General features: G+C 35.1%; 1 protein-coding gene across 1 annotated transcript; it reads right to left on the minus strand.

Annotated features, from left to right (window-relative positions):
• Positions 1 to 9,059: 9,059 nt before the first annotated feature.
• LOC117077602 (ubiquitin-conjugating enzyme E2 N-like) lies at positions 9,060 to 9,520 on the minus strand. The gene has a single exon (XM_033201294.1). It carries the CDS (start codon positions 9,518 to 9,520, stop codon positions 9,062 to 9,064), a length of 459 nt encoding a protein of 152 aa, XP_033057185.1. The 3' UTR covers positions 9,060 to 9,061.
• Between the last annotated feature and the right edge of the window lie 6,062 nt (positions 9,521 to 15,582).

Raw genomic sequence — 15,582 nt, forward strand, 5'->3', positions numbered from 1 at the left:
TAACTTAATTATCTAGTTGTTCTGTAGCTTCATTTGTGTAATTTTTTTATGAGATCTGTGAGTTTTTAGCCGGGCGAGGTGGCGGGCACCTGTAGTCCCAGCTACTTGGGAGGCTGAGGCAGGAGAATGGCATAACCCGGGAGGCAGAGCTTGCAGTGAGCTGAAATCTGGCCACTGCACTCCAGCCTGGGTGACAGAGCAAGACTCTGTCTCAAAAAAAAAAAAAAAAAAATCTGTGGTTTTCATACTTTTGTGTGTTTTGATGATGGTGACTGTTTGACATCTTGTTTTTATGTTTGGAACTTCTTTGAACATTTCTTTCAGAATCAGTCTAGTGATGCTGAATACCCTCAGTGTTTGCTTGTCTGGGAAATGCTTTATTTATCTTTCATTTATGAAGTTTATTCTGGCAGTATACAGACATTCATGAAAGAAACTTTAGATGACACAAAAAATGGAAAAACATCCTATGCTCATGGATTGGAAGAATTAATATAGTTTAAATGACCGTACTTCCCAAAGCACTATAGATTCAATGCAATTTCTATCAAAAACACCAACATCATTTTTCACAGAATTAGAAAAAAAGTCATAAAATTAATATGGGACCAAAAAGAGCCTGAAGAGCTAAGCAATTTTAAGCAAAAATGAAGCTGGAGGCATCATATTACCTGACTTTACATTATACTACAAGGAATGGTAACTGAAACACTGCTGTACTGGTATCCAATTAGACACATAGATCAATGGAACATAATAGAGAACCTATAAATAAAGCCACATGCCTACAGCCAACTGATCAACAAAGTTGACAAAAACATACACTGGGAAAAAGGACGCCCTTTTCAATAAATGGTGCTGGGAAAATCTAATAGCCACATCCTAAAGAATAAAACTGAACCTATATATCTCACCATATACAAAAATTAAACATAGATTAAAACTTAAATGTAAGACCTGAAACCATAAAAATTCTAGAAAAAAATAGGAAAAATTATTCTAGACATTGGTCTAGGCTAGTAATTCATGACTGAGACCTGAAAGGTGAATAAAACAAAAACAAAAATAGAAAAATGGCACTTAATTAAACTAAAAAGTTTCTACATAGAAAAATAAATAATCAACAGAGTGAATAGACAACCTACAAAATGGAAAAAAATTAATGTAAACTATATATCCAACAGAGGACTGATATCCAGAACCTACAAGGGACCAAAAATACTTAGCAACAATAACCGCAACAAAACAAATGACCCTATTAAAATGTAGGTAAAGAACATGAATGAACACTATTGGGGGAACCCACCCCCAATATATCAATGTAGGTTCTTTCTATTTTCCATAAGTGTCAGCCAGCAGAGAAATAGAGACAGCATAAAGAGAGGAATTTTACAGCTGGGCTGCCAGGGGTGACATCACATATTGGTAGGACCGTGATGCCTGCCTGAGTTTCAGACCAGCAAGTTTTTATTAAGGGTTTCAAAAGGGGATAGGGTGTAAGAACAGGGAGTAGGTACAAAGATCACATGCTTCCAAGAACAGAAAGCAGAACTACTAATAAGGGTCTAACAAAGATCACATGCCTCTGAGGGAACAGGACAAAGGGCAAAAGCAGAACCACTGATAGGGGTCTATGTTCAGCAGTGCATGTATTATCTTGATAAACATCTTAAACAACAGAAAACAGGGTTCAAGAGCAGAGAACCGGTCTGACCACAAATTTACCAGGGCAGAGTCTTCCCAACCCTAGTAAGCCTGAGGGTTCTGCAGGAGACCAGGGTGTATCTCAGTCCTTATCTCAACTGTACAAGACAGACATTCCCAGAGTGGCCATTTACAGGCCTCCTCCAAGGAATGCATTCCTTTCACAGGGTATTACTATTAATATCCCTTGCTAGGAAAAGAATTTAGTGATATCTCTCCTAATTGCATGTCCGTTTATAAGCTCTCTGCAAGAAGAAAAATATGGCTCTTTTTGCCTGACCCCACATGCAGTCAGACCTTATGGTTGTCCTCCCTTCTTCCATAAAAATCGCTGTTATTCTGTTTTTTTTTTTTCAAGGTGCACTGATTTCATATTGTTCAAACACATGTTTTAAAATCATTTGTACAGTTAACACAATTATCACAGTGGTCCTGACGTGATGTACATCCTCAGCTTACGAAGATAACAGGATTAAGAGATTAAAGTAGACAGGCATGAGAATTATTAAAGTATTATTTGGAAACTGATAAATGTCCCTATTAAGATGAAATCTTCACAATTTATGTGCTGCTGCCACGGCTTCAGCCGGTCCTCCCTCTGGGGTCCCCGACTTCCCGCACAGAACACTTTGCAAAAGAAGACATGCAAATGGCCAACAAGCATGTAAAAAATGCTCAAGATCTCTAATTAGGAGAAAATGGGAAATTAAAATCATAAAGAGATGTCATTTACACCAGTCAGATTGGCTATAATTAAAAAGTTAAAAAAAACAGATGTGGAAGAGGATGAAAATAAAAGGAAGACTCATACACTGTTTGGTGGTGAGTACATCCATTGAAAACAGTATGGAGATTTTTCTAAGAACTAAAAATAGAACTACCATTCCACCCAACAATCTCACTACTGGGCATCTACTTAAAGGAAAAGAATCATTATATGAAAAAATACCACACTCATTGTTTACCACAACACTATTCACAATAGCAAAATAATGGAATCAAAATAAGTGTCCATCAATGGATGATTGGAAAAAGAAAATTTTATATATACACACACAGACATATATATATACCCACACGTATAATATATGTATATGCATATGTATATGTATATATATATATATATACACACATCATGGAATATTACTCAACCATAAAAAGAATGAAATTATGTCTTTTTGCAGCAACATAAATGGAACTAGAGGCCTTTTTTTTTACAGGTATAAATTAATATATTTATTCATAATTTATTAATTTTATACAAAAGCTGCAGGTTTTAGGAACAGTGATGATTAATTTTGTATGTTAACTAGGGGAGTCCTGGTACCCAGTTTTTTGGTCAAACACTAGTTCAGATGTTGCTGTGAAAACATTTCTTTTCAGATAGATTAACCTTTCAATAAGATATTGAGTAAAGCAATTACCTCCCATAATGTGAGGGTCTTTCCAATCTGTTAAGGCTTTATGAGAAAAGACCTTAATATGAACTAATTCTGCCTCCGGACTGCCTTTGTATTCAAGACTACAATATCAATTCTTGCAAGAGTTTCCAGCCTGCTGGACCCCCAGCACATTTCAGACCTGGCAGCACCCATAATAATATAAGCCAATTCCTTAAAATCTCTTTCTCACTCACTTTCTGAGGCCATTGTTTTAAGTAAAATAATTCAGAAACAGTTTGTCAAATGTTGCATTTTCTCACAAATCAAAGCTCAGTGTTGTGTATGGACGTAGAGAGAGGAATAATAGAGGCTTGGAAAGGTGAAAGGGTGGGAGAAATGTGAGGGATGAGAAATAACCTAATTAGTACAATGTACACTGTTTGTATGATGGTTATATTAAAAGTACATACTTCACTACTATGCAATGTGTCTATGTATCAAAACCCCTAAGTCTATGAACATTAAAATAAAAAATAAATAGATATAATTACCTCTAAAATGAGACTATTCTAACTAAACAAATGTGGCTGGAAAGACTATAAAATCCCCCATGAGATCAAGAAGACAGTAAAGGAAGATCTAGCAGAGTCGTTTTATGTATTAAAATGTGGTGATAAAGAATAAGCTTTCTTGTTTGGCTCTCCACCAAGTCCTGCCTATTAAATAAATGGGTTGCATTTGGAAGATCATACCAACTGTGTTTCTATTCTTCTGATAGTTTTCCTTTAATTTCTGGACCAAAGCCTGTGTTCCCCAAGAAGCATCTTTTGACGCCAGTCCTAAAAAATTTCCTCTGAACTCTTGTTTTGTCAGTTACCAATACTATTCACATGACTCTTTGTCTATGCTGACTGCTATGTTTTATTCTTTACATGTAGTATATATACTCTGTTTCCTCAACTGATTGGTGAGGCCCAGTGAAGGGGAAGGAAACCATCAGTTCTTCAGTTCCTGCTCTGTGCTAGCAGCTGTATATTTAATACATTACTTTATCTACTTACATAGTAACTTCTTGCAGCCAGTATTATCTTTACTTGTTACAGATACAGAAACTGAGTTCAGTGAATTTATATAATTTTGCTCAAGGACAAATTCAGATAGTTTGACACTAGAACTAGTGTCAAATTATTTTACCAGCATTTTAAAATAGAGTCATTTTGTGTCTTTTACATAGTATAGTATGCTTAGCCCTGGGTCTTGAACCATGTATATGTGTACTAATGTCTCTTAATTGATAAAGTATTCCTTATCAGTATGCTTTTCAAAGTGACTAAATATCTAATATCTACACTTTTTCTAGAGTTTCAATAATAATTCATTACAGGTCAATAATTTTCTGGCGAAATATATTTTTATGTAATAAAATGCAATCATGTAAAGAATTGAAGACCACAACAAAACTGCATGTCTGATTTTGTGATGAATTTTGCCTAGTTTCTGCTTTTAGTTTGATATATATGTGAGATATAGTATGGATATATATATATATATATATATATCTCCTGTCTTATTTAAGTTCACCATGTTGTTTAAGTTAGGAAAAAAGTATACAACTGAATCAGAGACCTTGCCTTTAGGTGTTTCACATATTTCCCTCAATTTTTGCATTAAAAAAATAAAATTGAATTTGCTTTAAATGTAGCCATAAAAACTTTTGTTATCCTTTGGGTCCATATGGATCACCGTCTTTCAGAATAACGGGTGAAAGCATGAGTTTGAGAAGTCTAGTTTGTATGTGATATCTACGGACTTCACGTAATTAGAAATGGGAGGAGACTTTAAAACCCTCACAATGGATAGGAGTTTAGAAATAGGCTAGAAAAAAAAAAAAAACAACTTAATTAAAACTAAAAATGGCTAGGCGTGGTGGCTCATGCCTGTAATCCCAGCACTCTGGGAGGCTGAGGTGGGCAGATCACCTGAGTTTGGGACTAGTCTGGCCAACACAATGAAACCCGTCTCTACTAAAAATACACAAATTAGCCAGGCATGGTGGCGTACGCCTCTAATCCCAGCTACTCCAGTGGCTGAGACAAGAGAATCGCTTTAACTTGGGAGGGGAATGTTTTAGCAAGCGAAAATCGCACCACTGCTCTACAGCCTGGGAGACAGAGTGACACTCCGTCAAACAAACAAAAAAAGAAGACAATTCACATGTAGTTTGGAAAACAAATCCCAGCCCTGACAGAGGAAATGGGATAGAGGAAGATGACACATGCAAATTACTAAATTTTTACACAGAGCATAAAATATATAAATCAGTGACATTTTGTCATTTGGGGTAGATACAGGAAGTAGCCATCAATCTGAAGAAAACACAGTAAATTTTATCAATTTTCTAAAGCTTCAAGCTTTTTTATAGTCTCAAGTAACAATCATAAAGAAGTTTCTTTTTGGCCAGGCTCGGTGGCTCACGCCAGTAATCACAACACTTTGGGAGGCAGAGGCGTGAGCCACTGCGCCCGGCCAAAGCATTAATTTTTTTAATGAGCTGGTCTTTTAAAATGGAAGTAAAAAATCCACATACACAATAGGGCATATGATTTAGGGTTTCATTAACAGAATAAATATTTTTTAAATAGGCATATCAATTTCCTAAAAGCTTAAGTTTTTTGAAAACCCTAGCTAAGAACATTTCATATTATCTGCTTTCTGCTTTATTATTCTTCTGAATAGTGAGTTTAAAAAGGGTTATCTACTTGGATTTGGGGTTGGAGATAGAAAGAAAAGTGAATTATTGAGAAGGAGGAAAATCGTTAATACTATCTTGTCACTTTTTCCAAGACTTCTTCACCCCCACAAGGTTGGCACAACTTTATAAGCATCGGGTTGCCCTTTCTTCCCGTTTTTGTGATAAGTCAGATGAAAAGTTAAATCCTCTAAGAATATTCACTCTTTCAAGGAATACAGCAGTGAATACTTTTGTAGAATAGTTTTTTTGGTAAAATAAATAATTATCTTCTAATTGTTCTTAATATTTGAAAGTTTTCTAAACTACAGCCTATTTTTACCTTTATTTGCTCTGATACTTAGGTAATTGTGTGTGGATTTATCACTGATAACCTGGGTTATAAATTATAATAAAATTGCGTATGTGGGGTTTTTTACTTCCATTTTTAAAAGACCAGCTCATTAAAAAAAATTAATGCTTTGGCCGGGCGCAGTGGCTCAAGCCTGTAATCCCAGTCCTTTGGGAGGCCGAGGCGGGTGGATCACAAGGTCAGGAGATCGAGACCATCCTGGCTAACACGGTGAAACTCTGTCTCTACTAAAAATACAAAAAAAAAAATTAGCCAGGCATGGTGGTGGGTGCCTGTAGTCCCAGCTACTCGGGAGGCTGAGGCAGGAGAATGGCATGAACCCAGGAGGCTGAGCTTGCAGTGAGCCGAGATCGCGCGACAAGGCGAGACTCTGTCTCAAAAAAAAAAAGAAGTTTGTTTGTTTGTTTGTTTGTTTGTTTTTACTTCATTGAGTGTCAATCCACACCTATAGGCTAGAGCTAGATCATTACTCTGTCTTTTCACTGAATTATTTTGAGACCCACCTAATCTAAAAGTCTACCTTTTCTTCCCCCTCCCCACACCCCCAGGCAATGGATTCACAAGCAGCAGCCAGAGTGACTGTTTTAAGTCAGTTCATATCATTTCTCAGCTCATACCATACGATGGATTAATGACTTTCACTCAAAATAGAAGACCAAGTACTTTCCATGTGCTACAGAGCTCTACAGGATCTAAAATTCCATTAGTTTTGGAACCTCGTCTTTGATTCCTCTCTCTTCTCACTTACTTTTTTACATTTTTCCAAACACATGAGCCTTGTTCTTTCTGTATCATGGTAGAAATGCCCTCATATCAGGAACTGCCTGATCCCTCTATCTGAAATGCTCTAACTCCAGATATCCTCATGGATATCTCCCTCAAACCCTTTGAATCTTTGTCCAGTAATTTTCCATATCACTTAGTCCTGCCTTAATCAAACTATTTAAAGTAGCACATGAGCACACACACACACACACACACACACACAACGACCTTCGTCACCATCTATTCTTTTACCTAATTATTCTCCACACCTCTTTGTCCTTTTAATGTTTTATACAACGATCTTGCCTCTTATGTTTACTGTCTATCTCATTCACACTACAATATAAAACTTCATGAGGAAAGAGATCTTTGTCTATTTTTTGTTCAATCTTCTAAAACCTAGGCCAATATATGTCATATAGTAGCAACTCAATAAATAATTATTTGATCAACTTAATTAATGGCTATTGTAAAATAAAATATAAAAATCTATTGCAGGGCTTTGGGGTTCTAAAGTATTAAAATGCATGACTACATAAATAGATTAATTACAAAGATTGTAGTGTTGAGAGCGGCATTATCCTGTAAAATGGTCAATTTACAGTGAGTGCAGAAATACAGGAAGAATCAGGCTCAGTTATAATATTAATAAATTAACAAATGTTGACTTATAGTACAATAGAGAGGAGCTCTTAAGTCAGGCAGATGAGGATTTGGACAGCTAGACTACCACTAATTTCTGGGAAATCTAAGGCATGTTAATGAACTCTAAAGTGGCTCAGTTTCTTATCTGTACAGTGGCAATAATAAAATAAGGATGTTGTAAAGCAATATAACGTGTATTCTTGAGGAATTTTTATACTGACAAGAACTCTTTCTTATTGATAAGCACTCTTTATATATTAAGTATACTTTACCTTCTATATTGTTGCATATAATTTTTCCCTGCCCATCGTTGCTTTTTGCTTTTTCTAACAGATGTTTGTATTACATTCAGTCTTCCAAACTCCAAAAATTTTCTCCATTTATCCAATTCATTTATCATTAAATCATTTTTATTCCTATATGTACTTCATATTTCTTATAATTACTTGGTACTTTATACTTTTTTTAGAATAACAAAAAATATTTTACTAAAACCTAAGATTTACAGAAGTTTCCAGACAAGCCATACAAAATGGTCACAAGCTTTTTTTGAAGGGGGGACTCTATACTTGACAGCAAAGTCACAATGTTGTTAGTGAGGGCTGTGATGCTTGTTTAATCTTCCCATTTTGGTTCAAACAATCAAGCTTGTCCATCTACAGCGTCTAAATAAAGTTAGACTTGGCTAGAGAGCATATTCTAAAGAACTGGTTAGCTGCTTTAACCAATCCAACTAGATCACCAAAAAGGCGGGGAAAGGAGCCCATAAAACTAAAATAAAACTACCTCCCCCCGAAAGAAAGAAAGAAAGAAAGAAAGAAGAAAGAAAGAGAGAGAGAGAGAGAGAGAGAGAGAGAGAGAGAGAGAAAGAAAGAAAGAAAGAAAGAAAGAAAGAAAGAAGAGAAAGAAAGAAAGAAAGAAGGAAAGAAAGAAAGAAAGAAAGAAAGAAAGAAAGAAAAGAAAAAAGAAAGAAAGAAAGAGAGAGAGAGAGAAGAAAGAAAGAGAAAGAAAGAAGAAAGAAGGAAAGAAAGAAGAAAAGAAAAGAAAAGAAAAGAAAAGAAAGAAAAGAAAAGAAAAGAAAAAAGAAGAAAAGAAAAGAAAAAGAAAGAAAAGAAAATAAGGAAAAACACCCACACCCCTGCAGCTAACCTGACAACTACCTTCATTCACAGTGCTTTATACTTAAACCAGGATGGGGGAAATGAATAAAAGCGGGGAGGGACCACTGCTTTTAAATGTCTCACAACAATCCAGATGATACGTGTAGCCTCTGCTCCTGCTTTATGACAGTGAATCAGGACAAGACACAGATTTGCTAATGTGCATTTAATCACCAAATAACTGAAGATGTCTGGGCTCTTTTATTCTGTAATGTTTCTAAGACTGTGTCCATTAAATGCAAACAAAAAGGAAGAAGTCTCGGCAGAACAGGAGAAGTGATGCATACCTAATAATTGGATCAATTTAAATATTATTCATGGCATATAGCCTAGTCCATGCTCTAGCTGTTTCTATGGCTTGGGCTTCGTTGGTCTTCCACTGCTCCGCTACATCATTTGCTAATGGATCATCTGGATTGGGAGCACTTAACAAGGCCTGGATGGATAGCAGAACTGTGCAGATCTGCAGCGCTGGAGACCACTTATCCTTCAAAATATCCAAACATATTCTTCCCAACTTGTCTACATGAGGATGATAAATTTTGGTCATGAAACGTACTTCAGGGGCTGCCATTGGGTATTCTTCTGCAAGTAATAGTTCAAGTTTAAAAGTCCCTCCCTCAAAGGGGGAATCCTGAAGGCCAGCAATGACCACATGAAAATAAAGGGCGCTGCTCTCATCTGGTTCTGCTTTGATGCCAGGAACTGGCTCTGCCAGCAAACGCTGGGTTTTCTTGATGATCCTGCAGGGTAGCCCGGCCATCAGAGCCTGAGTTTGGCCTCTGGTCTCGTCCAGTACTTTAGACTTTTATTTCTACTTAAAATGTAATATTAGTTAATTATGTATTAAACAGCTATATAGGAAATACATGTGCACGGGATTTTAAAACAATTTTTAATCTCACCATGTTAATGAACCATCTTGTAGTTTGAAACTGAAGTCAAGTCATTTTTCTTGAATTTTCCAGGTTGAACACCATATTATTTGAGTACATTGTTGTCTTTTTTGAGAATTTTTATTTTTTTCTATAACAAATATAACTTACAAAGTTAAATTTTAGAGATGATAGTAACTATATTCTTGTTTCTCTAGAATTTAATAAGAACATTTTATATTCCCTCTTTAAGCTGTATTTACTTCATAAGTAAATTTTAGATAGATATGATTCATCATATGAATCTAAGAATATTTATACTTTTCATTAACTATATTATAGAAGGGATAGGTACTAATTCTGTTCCCATATGCCTCATTGAAATCTACCAAGATGATCATATGGTTTTGCTTCCTTTTCTCTTGATGTGATGAACTACATAAGTAGAAGTTTCAAGAACTAAAAAAAACCCTACTAGCGCATAATGAATTGTTCTTTAATTATAGCTCTGTGTTTGAATTAGTAGTATTTTATTAAGTGCAAGTATTTCTGTGTGTATAAATAAGATTAAAACAATGAATAATATTTTGCATTTGGTTTCAAGGAGATATTATGTTTACAAAATGAGTTGAGTTCAAAAAGAGCTCATAGCCTTTTGAGTCCTATAACGCCATAAAGGGGTGATAATTAGTTACTCTGTAATACCTTCAAATAAATCACCTGCTATAAAACCTCTGGAGGGGGTACCATTTTTTACTGTGGCCCTTGTTCTCTTACTTTAATTTAAATCAATTAATAATAACTTAATTTTTCTATTTCTTGAAAATATTTGCATGAATTACATTTTTTCTAGAAACATCATCAATTTCAAGACTTTTAACTTTATTGGTATAAAGTTTTATATAGCTAGTTTTCATGATTTTACATTATCTGTGGATATTTTAACAGTTAAAAATTTGTATGTATGTGTTTTATCTCTTTTCTCCACTTATCAGGTTTCCTAGAAATTGCAATTTTAATTGAAATTTTAACATATAGTTACATATTAATATTAAAAATTAATTCTATGGTTTTATATTTTTAATTTATCAATTTTATGTTTTATCTTTTTAAATTCATACTTTAATATTTTCTCATTGCTATTTTACAGTTATTACCTTTAATGTTTAAATATTATAGCTCCTTTTTTTGCTTTATTTTGTAGTGAAGTCAAATGAAGCTAATTATATTTGACTGAACACTGTGACTATTTATGGCTTGGCCAGTTACATTTTAGCAAACACCACTTGAACCCCGTGATGAAGATCTGACACCTAATTTCCTCCTTGGATTTCTTTTCAGAATTAGCTATAACTACAGTTATAATTTCTTGTTTGACCAAAAAAAATTTTTTTTTTTTATTTTATCTTTTAGACAAAAGTATTGAGTATTTCATTTTAATTCACATCATTATTTCTAAATATACACATATTAAGGTCCCAATGTGTGGCCTTTTTTTTTTTTTTTAATTTTATCTTTTAGACAAAAGTATTGAGTATTTCATTTTAATTCACATCATTATTTCTAAATATACACATATTAAGGTCCCAATGTGTGGCCTTTTTTTTTTTTAAATTATTATTATACTTTAAGTTCTAGGGTACATGTGCATAACATGCAGGTTTGTTACATATGTATACTTGTGCCATGTTGGTGTGCTGCACCCATCAACTCGTCAGCACCCATCAACTCGTCATTTACATCAGGTAAATTCATATTCCCAATGCAATCCCTCCCCCCTCCCCATAATAGGCCCCAGTGTGTGATGTTCCCCTTCCCAAGTCCAAGTGATCTCATTGTTCAGTTCCCACCTATGAGTGAGAACATGCGGTGTTTGGTTTTCTCTTCTTGTGATAGTTTGCTGAGAATGATGGTTTCCAGCTGCATCCATGTCCCTACAAAGGACACAAACTCATCCTTTTCATGGCTGCATAGTATTCCATGGTGTATATGTGCCACATTTTCTTAATCCAGTCTGTCACAGATGGACATTTGGGTTGATTCCAAGTCTTTACTATTGTGAATAGTGCCGCAATGAACATACGTGTGCATGTGTCTTTATAGCAGCATGATTTATAATCCTTGGGTATATACCCAGTAATGGGATGGCTGGGTCATATGGTACTTCTAGTTCTAGATCCTTGAGGAATCGCCATACTGTTTTCCATAATGGTTGAACTAGTTTACAATCCCACCAACAGTGTAAAAGTGTTCCTATTTCTCCACATCCTCTCCAGTGCCTGTTGTTTCCTGACTTTTTAATGACTGCCATTCTAACTGGTGTGAGATGGTATCTCATTGTGGTTTTGATTTGCATTTCTTTGATGGCCAGTGATGACAGCATTTTTTCATGTGTCTGTTGGCTGTATGAACGTCTTCTTTTGAGAAATGTCTGTTCATATCCCTTGCCCACTTTTTGATGGGGTGTTTGTTTTTTTTCTTGTAAATTGTTTGAGTTCTTTGTAGGTTCTGGATATTAGCCCTTTGTCAGATGAGTAGATTGCAAAAATTTTCTCCCATTCTGTAGGTTGCCTGTTCACTCGGATGGTAGTTTCTTTTGCTATGCAGAAGCTCGTTAGTTTAATTAGACCCCATTTGTCAATTTTGGCTTTTGTTGCTGTTGCTTTTGGTGTTTTAGACATGAAGACCTTGCCCATGCCTATGTCCTGAATGGTATTACCTAGGTTTTCTTCTAGGGTTTTTATGGTTTTAGGTGTAACATTTAAGTCTCTAATCCATCTTGAATTAATTTTCATGTAAGGAGTAAGGAAAGGATCCGGTTTCAGCTTTCTATTTATGGCTAGCCAATTTTCTCAGCACCATTTATTAAATAGGGAATCTTTTCCCCATTTCTTGTTTTTCTCAGGTTTGTCAAAGATCAGATGGCTGTAGATGTGTGGTATTATTTCTGAGGACTCTGTTCTGTTCCATTGGTCTATATCTCTGTTTTGGTACCAGTACCATGCTGTTTTGGTTACTGTAGCCTTGTAGTATAGTTTGAAGTCAGGTAGCGTGATGCCTCCAGCTTTGTTCTTTTGACTTAGGATTGTCTTGGCAATGCGGGCTCTTTTTTGTTCCATATGAACTTTAAAGCAGTTTTTTCCAATTCTGTGAAGAAACTCATTGGTAGCTTGATGGGGATAGCATTGAATCTATAAAGTACCTTGGGCAGTATGGCCATTTTCACGATATTGATTCTTCCTATTCATGAGCATGGTGTGTTCTTCCATTTGTTTGTGTCCTCTTTGATTTCACTGAGCAGTGGTTTGTAGTTCTCCTTGAAGAGGTCTTTTACATCCCTTGTAAGTTGGATTCCTAGGTATTTTATTCTCTTTGAAGCAATTGTGAATGGAAGTTCATTCATGATTTGGCTCTCTGTTTGTCTGTTACTGGTGTATGAGAATGCTTGTGATTTTTGTACATTAATTTTGTATCCTGAGACTTTGCTGAAGTTGTCTATCAGCTTAAGGAGATTTTCGGCTGAGATGATGGGGTTTTCTAAATATACAATCATGTCATCTGCAAACAGGGACAATGTGACTTCTTCTTTTCCTAACTGAATACCCTTTGTTTCTTTCTCTTGCCTGATTGCCCTGGCCAGAACTTCCAACACAATGCTGAATAGGAGTGGTGAGAGAGGGCATCCCTGTCTTGTGCCAGTTTTCAAAGGGAATTTTTCCAGTTTTTGCCCATTCAGTATGATATTGGCTGTGGGTTTGTCATAAATAGCTCTTACTATTTTGAGATATGTTCCATCAATACCTAGTTTATTGAGAGTTTTTAGCATGAAGGGCTGTTGAATTTTGTCAAAGGCCTTTTCTGCATCTGTTGAGATAATCATGTGGTTTTTGTCTTTGGTTCCGTTTATATGCTGGATTACATTTATTGATTTGCGTACGTTGAACCAGCCTTGCATCCCAGGGATGAAGCCCACTTGATCATGGTGGATAAGCTTTTTGATGTGCTGCTGGATTCGGTTTGCTAAGCTGGATGGAGAATGACTGTGTGGCCTTTCTTAAATCTGAATTTTAGAATTTATTTAGATTTCTGTATAGCACAATTCACAGAAACTCACAAAATTGATATCTGTATGCCAGAAAGGAACTTTGCAATTTGATGGATAAATGGAAAAATAGATTTACACATAAAACATTCCATTAATTAAGTAGAATTTAATTCTATTCTGTGGAATGTAGAATTTTTCAGTCACTAAATCTGTGTCATTTGTGTTTATCAATTTCATTTAGCAAACATATAGCAAGCTGTGTAATGCACTCCATGTATGATTGCATTTTGTCATTTTCTACTATGCATATAAATTTATATTTTATATTTTGATGAAATATTATTCAGTATATAAATAATTATATTGGAATACCTGAGTTGCTTCATGTGACTTTCAAATATAAAATAAACATTGTATCCCATTCAATGTTTTCAGGCTTGTACTCAACTTTGTAATAACATTAAAATATCTGTTTTCATTTTGCTGTTTTCCGTGTTTCTGCCTAAGTTTTGTTAAATTTTCTTTGAAATTTATGTTTTATGTGTTTCTCTATGTATTAGTCTAGATAGATTGTTTTTTTTGTTTTTTGTTTTTGTTTTTCCGAAACAACTAAAAAACCTCAATTTCTGAACACAATACCTCATTTCTAGAACATTTCCTTCACCAAAACATGTTCACAAGGTTTCATTGAGATGCAAGGGGAGAGGGTGCTGGGAAATGTGGTTTTTAGTGTTGCAAGGTGAGGAACATTGTTTCTGCCATAGTCTGTCATTCTGTTCATCAAAGGTCTATTCAATCTCCTTCTTTTTTTTTTTTTAAAGATGTGTTTGCTTAGGATGGCTTTATTAATTAAAGCTCTTTTTTAGGGTTCCAAATTAATTTTATAGTAGATTTTTCTAATTCTGTGAAAAATACTGTTGGTATTTTGATTGAGATAGCACTGAATCTGTATATTGCTTTGGGCAGTAGGGCCATTTTAACTACATCAACCATGGAATTTTTCCTATTTATTTGTGTCATCCCTGATTTCTTTCAGCAGTGTTTTGTAGTTTCTTTTTTTTTTTTTTTTTGTAGAGCTCTTTCACCTCCTTGGTTAGATGAATTCCTGGGTATTTCATTTTCTTTGTGGCTATAGTAAATGGGATCATGTTCTTGATTTAACTCTCAGCTATAATGTTACTGGTGTATAAAATGCTACTGATTTTTTTACATGGATTTTGTATCCTGAACCTTACCTAATCTATAATCAGCCCTAGAAGCCATTTGGTGTGGTCTTTAGGTTTTCTGTGTATGGAATTTTATTGTCAGCAACGAGATAGTTTAACTTCTTTTCCTATTTGAATGGCCTTTGTTTCTTTCTCTTTTCTGATTGTTGTGTGTGGATAGAATTTCCATTACCATGTTGAATAAAAGTAGTAAGAGTGGACATATTTGTCTTGTTCCAGTTCTCAAGTGCAATCCTTCCCGCTTTTGCCCATTTAGTATGATGTTGCCAGTGGCTTTGTCATATACGTCTCTTGTTATTTTGATGTACATTCCTCCAATGCCTAATCTGTTGAGGATTTTTATCATGAAGGCACGTTGGATTTTATTGAAGGTTGTTTTTGCATCTACTGAGACAAGTGTATGAGATTTGTTTTTTATTCTGTTTATGTGGTGAATTACATTTACTGATTTGCATGTGGTGAACTAACTTACCATCTCAGAAATAAATCTTACTTGGTCATGGTGAATTAACTTTTTGATATGCTGTTGGATTCAGTTTGCTGAACAAAGCTGGAGGCATCACACTATCCAACCTCAAACCATACTATAAGGCTACAGTAAACAAAAGAGCGTGGTACAGGTACAAAAACAGACACATAGACCAGTGGAACAGAATAGAAAACACAGAAGTAAACCTAC

This window comes from Trachypithecus francoisi, unplaced genomic scaffold, assembly GCF_009764315.1.
Source record: "Trachypithecus francoisi isolate TF-2019V2 unplaced genomic scaffold, Tfra_2.0 Lachesis_group6, whole genome shotgun sequence".
Taxonomy (NCBI): Eukaryota; Metazoa; Chordata; class Mammalia; order Primates; family Cercopithecidae; genus Trachypithecus; species Trachypithecus francoisi.

Excerpts from the sequence above, each read along its gene's own strand:
- LOC117077602 (XM_033201294.1), bottom strand. The coding sequence starts at position 9,520 with ATGGCCGGGCTACCCTGCAGGATCATCAAGAAAACCCAGCGTTTGCTG.